General features: G+C 43.5%; 2 protein-coding genes across 2 annotated transcripts in view; one reads left to right on the top strand and one right to left on the bottom strand.

Moving 5' to 3' along the window:
* qtrt1 (queuine tRNA-ribosyltransferase 1) overlaps positions 1-7,399 on the top strand; it is a 12,928-nt gene extending 5,529 nt beyond the window's left edge. The window contains exons 5-9 of the mRNA XM_055664009.1: positions 623-761; positions 3,303-3,378; positions 4,830-4,939; positions 5,051-5,135; positions 5,493-7,399. Of these exons, the coding sequence (XP_055519984.1) occupies positions 623-761; positions 3,303-3,378; positions 4,830-4,939; positions 5,051-5,135; positions 5,493-5,645 (563 nt within the window). The 3' untranslated portion in view covers positions 5,646-7,399. The remainder of the gene's footprint in view (positions 1-622; positions 762-3,302; positions 3,379-4,829; positions 4,940-5,050; positions 5,136-5,492) is intronic.
* The window catches only part of LOC129714566 (interleukin enhancer-binding factor 3-like), a 40,706-nt gene continuing 39,032 nt past the window's right edge, over positions 6,956-8,629 (bottom strand). The window contains 1 exon segment of the mRNA XM_055664274.1: positions 6,956-7,996. Within this exon segment, the coding sequence (XP_055520249.1) occupies positions 7,869-7,996 (128 nt within the window). The 3' untranslated portion in view covers positions 6,956-7,868.

Raw genomic sequence — 8,629 nt, 5'->3', positions numbered from 1 at the left:
ACTTATGATCTTAAGAATATTTGCCGTGTATTGTTTCCTTAACTATGGCTTGATAATGGCAAAAAAAAACATACTCAAATTTTGGAAAAATGCACCCACTCCAACGCTTAAAATGTGGATGACATGCATGTCTGAAACGTTACATCTCGAAGATATGAAATTCGTCCTAGCAGGGAAATCAGAGCAATTCTTAAAGATATGGTCTCCTTTCATCGATTTATTACAAGTATAATATGGTGCAACATAACTCTGGAAATTAACCATTTCAGAACTGGGTGCGGGGTGTGGAAAGATATGAAGTAGGTATATCCCTTTTCTTTTCTGTTCTGTTTTTTTTTTGTTTTTCCTCCCTTTCTTTTTTCCTCTTTTATCACATCTTTATAGGTTCTTTCTCTCTATCCTTCCACAAACTATCAATTGTTAACTCATTTAGAGTTTACACATCACTTCTTTCCTTAATCTTTTCTTATCTCTCTTTTTCTTGCTTCTGTTATTTCTGTAAAATTTAAAACAAGAAGTTGTACACAAAATGTATTATGTTAATTGCCTCTGTTTATACTACTGTACATTGCTTCTAATAAAAATATTAATTAAAAAAATAATATTTGCTGTGTGCTTTCAGAGATGATCAAACGTGATATTCCTGGTTTTGCTATTGGAGGGTTGAGTGGAGGGGAGGAGAAGGATCACTTCTGGAGGATGGTGATGCTCAGCACTGAATACTTGCCACGGGACAAGCCACGTTACCTGATGGGAGTGGGGTAAGAGAGAGCCACTGTACATAACTATCTGCCTCATGGTGTGAGTCCTCCCGTCACCCAACAAGACAATTGGTTCAGGAGTAGGCCATTCGGCCTTTCGAGCCAGCACCACCATTCAAACATTGTTATAACTCTTTTTGTCCTATCCTAAGCTTTGGTCTTCCTCTTGGCCTCTGTGCATTGGTGCCCTCCCCGTATAGGACATCTTTGGGAATGTGAATATTGTTCATCCTGTGCACATGTCCAAGCCAGTGAAGCCGCTACTGCTTGAGCATCGCAGGGATGCTAGACATGTTGATCAGGGAGAGAACATATTCATTGGTGATTTTGTCCTGCCAGAGGAACTCCCAGATTGTGACGAAGACAGCAAAAATGAAAATTATTGATTTGTTTTTGTGCTTGATGTAGATAAATGGTCCACACCACTGTTTCCCAATGACCTGCTCATGATACACCCTTTGTAGACAGTTATCTTGCTCTTGATTATGAGATTCCTGTTCTTCCATGATTGCTTGGTTAGCTTCCCGAAGGTGGTTGCTGCCTTTCCTATACGTGAATTTGTTGACAGTTTACAGCGGAGTGGTGTTTAGGATGATTTCAGGGGGAAGTGGAGTGCCCACGACAACAGTCTTCTTAATGCGGACTGTCAGTCAACAGTGACCTCTCCCTTATATCTGGCAGTGGGACCCAACCCTTGCTTCCCAGCCTTTGTCTGCATCTCCATATAAACCTCTCCAATAGACCCTCCTCCCATCTATATATATCACAATACAATAATACTTTATTAGCCAAGTATGTTTTGCAACATACGAGAAATTTTATTTGCCAAGTCAGTCATACAAATAAAAAGCAACGGAACACACAAAATACATTTTAACATGATGAATGAATGAATGAATGAATTAATAAGTTTATTGGCCAAGTATTCACATACAAGGAATTTGCCTTGGTGCTCCGCCCGCAAGTGACAACGCCATACAGTGACAGTTAGGAATGACATCCACCATTATGACGGCTCATATTCCTCGCTGGGATGGAAGGTGAAAAAAAGTTCAAATCTCTTCCCTTAGCTCTCCCGCGGTTGAGGGCCTCGAGCCTTCTGTTGACGGGACAATCTTGGCGTTTGGGCCTTCCGCGTCGAGGCGATCATCTCCTGCATCGGGGGGATGTCAGCTCCCCCGTACTGGATGATCGGACCCTGCGTCGGGGCTGGTCGAGCCTCAGCTTCGTTGGAGCTTCCCGACTCAGCCTCTCCCAAGAGACCATAAAACATAGCAGCAGAATTAGGCCATTCGGCCCATCGAGTCCACTCTGTTATTCAATTATGGCTGTTCTATTTTTCCCTCTCAACCCTATTTTGATATCAGTGGAGGATCTGCTGTTGAAAATTCACAGTGTGGAAGTTGTGGATTTTAACCGAACCTTGATGCAGGGATAGTAGAGCTGACCAAACATATACTGGACGATCGTTTTGCTGAACACCTTCGCTCAGTCCACCTGAACCTACCTGATCTCCTGGTTGCCAAACATTTTAATTCTCCTTCCCATTCCCACACAGACCACGGTCTCTTCCATTGTCAGAGTGAGGGTAAACGCAAATTGGAGGAACAGCATTTGATATTTCGCTTGGGCAGCTTACAGCCCAGCGGTATGAACATTGATTTCTCTCACTTCAAGTAACCCCGGCATTCCTTCTCTCTCCCACCCAAGTCACACCAGCTTCTCGTTTTCACCCAACAAACAGCTAACAACGGCCTGCCTCCTTTACCATCGTTACTTTATTGCATATCTTTCATTCATTGTTAGTTATCTCTCTACATCGTCTGTATCTCTCGTTTCCCTACCCAATCTGAAGAAGGGTCCCGACCCGAAACGTCACCCATTCCTTCTCTCCAGAGATGCTGCCTGTCCTGCTGAGTTACTCCAGCAATTTTGTGTTTATCTTCGGTTTAAGCCAGCATCTGCAGTTCCTTCCACCACATAGAACTGATTGATTGCTGACAAAAGGGAGGCACATATCTCACTGGGGTTAGGAGTTCATGGATGGAGGACATGAAATGGGTTGATCTGTTGTGTGTACAGTGTAGGGGCAACCAGAAAACATGAGCTATCCATTTAGTTTAGTGTAGTTTAGAGATACTGTGCGGAAACAGACCCTTCGGCCCACCGAGTCCTTGCTAACCAACAATTCCCACATATTAATACACTCAGGACAATTTTTACATTTACCAAGTCAATTAACCTACAAACCTGTACGTCTTTGGAGTGTGGGAGGAAATGGAAGATCTCGGAGAGAACCCACACAGGTCATGGGGAGAACGTACAAACTCCGTTCAGACAGCACCGTAGTCGGAATAGAACCCGGGTCTCTGGCGCTGCCAGCCCTGTAAGGCAGCAACTCTACCGCTGTACCACCATGCTGCCCTGATTTCTATAGACCATAGAATGCAGTGTAGGGGGGACCAGATTACATGTGTTATGCATTGTGTACTTGAGGTTTCTAACCTCGTCTTTACTTGCTTCAATCCTCTGTCTAACCAGGTATGCAACCGATCTCGTGGTTTGTGTGGCTCTTGGCTGCGACATGTTTGACTGTGTGTTTCCCACACGGACAGCGGTAAGCATTTTGTTGATGTAGTTCAGTTTAGTTTATTGTCACGTGCACCGAGGTACAGTGAAAAGCTTTTGTTAGAGTCATAGAGTGATACAGTGTGGAAACAGGCCCTTTGTCCCAACTCACCCACACCGGCCAACAATGTCCCAGCAACACTAGTCCCACATGCCCGCATATCCCTCCAAACCTGTTCTATCCATGTACCTGTTTAACTGTTTCTTAAACGATGGGATAGTCCAAGCTTCAACTATCTCCTCTGACTACGTGCTATACAGTCAGCAGAAAGACAATACATGATTACAATCGAAACACTCACAGTGTATAGATACATACAAGGGAATAATGTTTAGTGCAAGGTAAAGTCTGATTGGAGGGTCTCCAATGAGATACAATAGCTCAGGACTGCTCTCTAATTGTGGTAGGATGGTTCTGTTGCCCGATAGCAGCTGGGAAGAAACTGTGCCTGAATCTGGAGGTGTGCGTTTTCACAGTTGCGTGATGGGAGAAGGGAGAAGAGAGAGTGACCGGGGTGCAACTCGTTCTTGATTATGCTGCTAGCCATGTACAGAATTACAAGACAGTAGAACAGAATAATTTGGTTCGTTGCTGAGGAGAGTGAATGTATCTAAGCTTACTTACTATCCTGTGAGCAGATCATGGGAGCGGATGTCAATAGGAGAATGGATGGGATTGTGATACACAGTTAAAAGGGAGACTCTGTCAATGAAAGCGATTGCTAATTGATAAAATTATCTCTTGGCATGAATTAAAGGATTCAAAGTTTAGTTTAGTTTAGAGATACAGCGCGGAAACAGGATGCTCGGCCCACCGTGTACATGCCGAACAGCGATCTCCGCACACTAACACTATCCTACAAACACTCAGTTTACTATGTTAACCAAGGAATTAAACGGCAAACTTGTACGTCTTTGGAGCATGGGGGGAAACTGGAGATATCGGAGAAAACCCACGCACGTCTTAACTCCGTACAGACAGCACTAGTAGTCAGGATCAAACCCGGGTCCTTGGCGCTGTAAGGCAGCAACTCCACCACTGCGCCAACCTGCCGCCCTATTTTAAGGATAAGGGTTTTAAAAAAAGATTTATGGATATAAAGAGTCAGGCCAAATGACGCCAACCTATTTGCTAAGACAGACACAACATACTGGAGTAACTCAGCGGGACAGGCAGCATCTCTGGTGAGAAAGAATGGGTGACGTTTCAGGTCGAGACACTTCTTCAGACTCAGCAGATCTATTTGCTAAGATGCAACTGATGAATGAGAAATATCGCGGGCGAGAAATTGACACAATTTGGGGTAGAGACATGGGGTAAGGAACTTGGAATGAGGGGCCAATGTGTAGACACGGGAACTGTCCGAGGAGTGTTTGCACTGGGGCTCCTGTTTGCCGTGCACTTCAGCTCTGCCATCTAATCCTTCTTTGATCTCTCAGCGGTTTGGCTCAGCGCTTGTTCCCTGGGGATCGCTGCAGTTGAAACACAGACAATACGCCAAGGATTTCAAGCCTATCGATGAGGAATGCACCTGTCCTACCTGCAAGAGGTAAGAGAATGGGGGGGGGGGGGGCCGCAGTACCTCTACAGGGTTCGGGTTGGGGGCTGTTCACTTTGGTTGTTGAGTTAATTTGTCAGAACTACTCTTTTGTGTTAACAGGTATACACGAGCATATCTCCATGCCTTGTTCAAGAGTGACACGGCTGCGCTCCACCACATCACGATCCACAACATTGCTTACCAGGTGGGCAAGTTTTTAGAAGCATAGAAAATAGGCCGAGATGCTGGAATAATTACCACACTGTTTCTACAGGAGGGGATTATTTAACACCCTTATTTAGGCCAGCACGGTGGTGCAGCAGTAGTTACTGCTTTATAGCGCCAGAGAACCAGGGTCAATCCTGATTATGGATGTTCTCTGTACATTCTCCCTGTGGGGTTTCTCCCACACTCCAAAGACGTACAAGTTTGCAGGTTAATTGGCTTGGTATAGATGTAAATTGTCCCTGGTGTGTGTGTGTGGGATAGTGTAAGTGTGCAGGGACCGCTGAGCCTGTTTCCGTGCTGTATCTCTGAACTAAACCAGTTGCTTGTTTTCTAGTTGAACCTGATGAGCTCCATCCGTGAAAGCATTCAGCAGAGGCGGTTCCCGGAGTTCATTCAACAGTTTATGAAGCGGATGTATGGAAGTGCTGACAAATACCCTCGCTGGGCTGTTGACGCACTCAGCGCTGTCAACGTTAAGTTGGAGTAGAGGCTGTGGAGTCAGGATACTCTATCCTACCCTGGGAAGGCGAAGGGCTCATCCAAAGGCACCCAGCACGTGGTTTCTGACATGATGCTGCTGTGTTCAACTGTAATATAATTGTCAGCTATAAACAATTTTTAAAGGAAATCTTTATCTTGTTGTTTGACATATGTGACATTTAGTAACTTAGTAACGGGCCTGTCCCACTGTACGAGGTAATTCAAGAGCTCTCCTGAGTTTAAAAAAAAAATCAAACTCGTGGTAAGCACGTAGAATATACGTAGCTGGTACGTCGGAGCTCGGGACGTTTCTAAGCGGCTCGTAACGCTAACGGCAGGTACTCGGGAAACGCAGTAAGCTCGTGAAGATTTTTTAACATGTTGAAAAATGTCCACGAGAGCCCCAAGTACCTACGAGGGGCTATTACCGTCATTCTCCGAGTTCGAATCAGGGGAAACTTGGGAGAACACTTGAATTAGCTCGTATAGTGGGACAGCCCCATAAAGTTGCTCCCTCGCAGCTAGGGACTATGGTTCAATACTGATTTTTTAAAATGTTGTGACAGAGTCCAGCTAAAGCTGCATAGGACTAATCTCCTGCTTTTTGTATTCCAGCTCAATGTGCTGGTCAACCTAGAGCCTCTATTGAGCCCCTCTTCTCCCCCCACCTTTTGAGATTTATGCAAAAAAAATGTTTCTAGTGGTCTGAATGGCAATTTTCAATCCAACAAACACTGCTCCATGAATGAGGGATTATTTAGACAATGCCTTCACCTCCCAGGCCATCAGTAAACAATGTGCTGATGTTGTCAAAGGGTGGTTGCAATCCATATTTGGGCTGGTTGGTGCAGCTGATGAAAGATCACCCAATAGTCAACTCAAAGGCTTTTAAAGCACCTAGAAATGGATATCTGAACCTCCAAACTGGGTGCACTCTGACCATCTCTGGCACCATAGCCTTTCAAGATAGTAGCTCAAGAGACATACAGCAAACAGTGTAGGAAGTAACCGCAGATGCTGGTTCAAACTATAGACACAAAATGCTGGAGGAACTCGACGGGACAGGCAGCATCTCTGGAGAAGGAATGGGTGACGTTTTGGGTCGAGACCCTTCTTCAGTCTTGACCCAAAATGTCACCCATACCTTCTCTCCAGAGGTACTGCCTGTCCCGCTGAGTTACTCTGGCATTTTGTGACTATCTACAGCAAACAAGGCCATGGTCATGCCTGAACCTTAAAAGCAATTTAAAGAACGAGCATTTTCTGAATGGAAAATTGTACATCAAGATAAAGCTGAAGAAAATGATAATCCCACAAAGTTCAGCAGTTGTTTTATTTTAGAAACATTTTATTGAACCACTGAGGAAGGTCAACTGCAATACTGTTCAACTAATACAGGGGAAAAAAGTACAAAACATGGTCTCTTAAAATAATCACACAATTATAAAACTAAACTGGGAAAAGGAAAAGTACATTCCAGAACAAAGCTCCACTTCTAGACAGCTGCAAGAAAAAATCATTGAGGAGTTATACATTACAGAGGACGGGATATTAAAGCATCACAACTGCCAGGCAAAAAAGACCCATTAAAGTGAATCACTGGAACCGGTTTGCTTAGGTGCACCATTTTAAAATCTAATTTTAAAAAGGAACCATTGATGGTGCCGATAACACAGGGATAGGAATAATTAAAAAAAAAGAGGTTCTGCTTTAGTATTACAGCATTTGGGGCCACAAAAACAAAAAGGGAATCTTCATTCAGTATAAGCCAACACCAAGTTGATCTATTGTGATCTTTGTCAGTACAGTATCTTATCCAACACATGGCACTATTTGGTCAGTAGTTGACAGCAATGCCCACTACCAAGGCCTTTATTCACTACCTTCTGAGAAAAAATAATAATTTAACATTTTATACAATTATGACGATGCAGAATTATTGAAGTGGGCTCTCTGCCACAGCAAAGTTGAAGGCAGCCTGTGCCAATTAGTTGGTGGTGCTGGAATTCCAGTCAGGATTCTACACACTACAATATAGCATCACATACCACAGCACTACTTACTAGAGGAATGCTATTAATCTCAACCATAAGAGTCTGCAGTGCTCATGGACAATGGTCATACAGGGCGTTTTTTAAAATTCATTGGCAGCATAAAAAAAGATACAGCAGTTAGAAAATAAAACAGAAGGGATATAGGGTTTTCTATGACAGGTCCAAGACATGACGATTTATCTGTATTGATAGGTGTTCATGTGGTCCCCTCGGCTATAGCCCCCACCAGGGCTCGAATAGGACGACTGACCGGAACCATATCCTCCAGATATTGGTGCATTATAGCCACTCTGGGATGAGTATCCTGTGGATGATTTACAGTGTTAGAATTGGACCGTTACATAGAATACCAAATATCCCATCAAGAAACCTTTACTTTTCCCTCAGATGTAGCAGCCTAACGTGCTGAGTATTTCCAGAAGTTTCTATTTTACATTTCCAGCATCGGTTTTTTAAAATAATTTCACCATTAAAATAATGTACCACACTCATTGGGGGGCATTTCAGAGATTCACCACCCACTGAGAGATGACATTTTTGCACATCTTAATTCTTTAATGACCGGTGCTTTCTTTATTTTGTAGGACAGAGATGTTATTATTATAGATTGCAGATAGCCAAAGACTATGAAGTAATCTTTGCTCTAGCAACTAAAAGTGAAGAGTTCATGACACAGGCGTCTCAATCTAAACAGTGAATGACCCAGTTACTCCGTGCATTAGATGGCAGTTTCATGAATTTTTCAGAAAGTAAGTGCACTAAATACCTCCACTACCCACATTTTTGGGATGCGTGAAGAAACTGAAGGAATAGGGGAAATTAAACCAATGCAGGGAGCAATTGCAAACTCCTAACAGATAGCAGCCAAAAACAGAATCAAGTCTGGGGTGCTGGAACTGCTACAATATTTCAGATTCAGATTCAATTTTAATTGTCA

The sequence above is a fragment of the Leucoraja erinacea genome, chromosome 39 (assembly GCF_028641065.1).
Source record: "Leucoraja erinacea ecotype New England chromosome 39, Leri_hhj_1, whole genome shotgun sequence".
Taxonomy (NCBI): Eukaryota; Metazoa; Chordata; class Chondrichthyes; order Rajiformes; family Rajidae; genus Leucoraja; species Leucoraja erinaceus.
The sequence above is the reverse complement of the archived record's forward strand: the minus strand, read 5'-3'. Positions and strand labels throughout refer to the sequence as shown.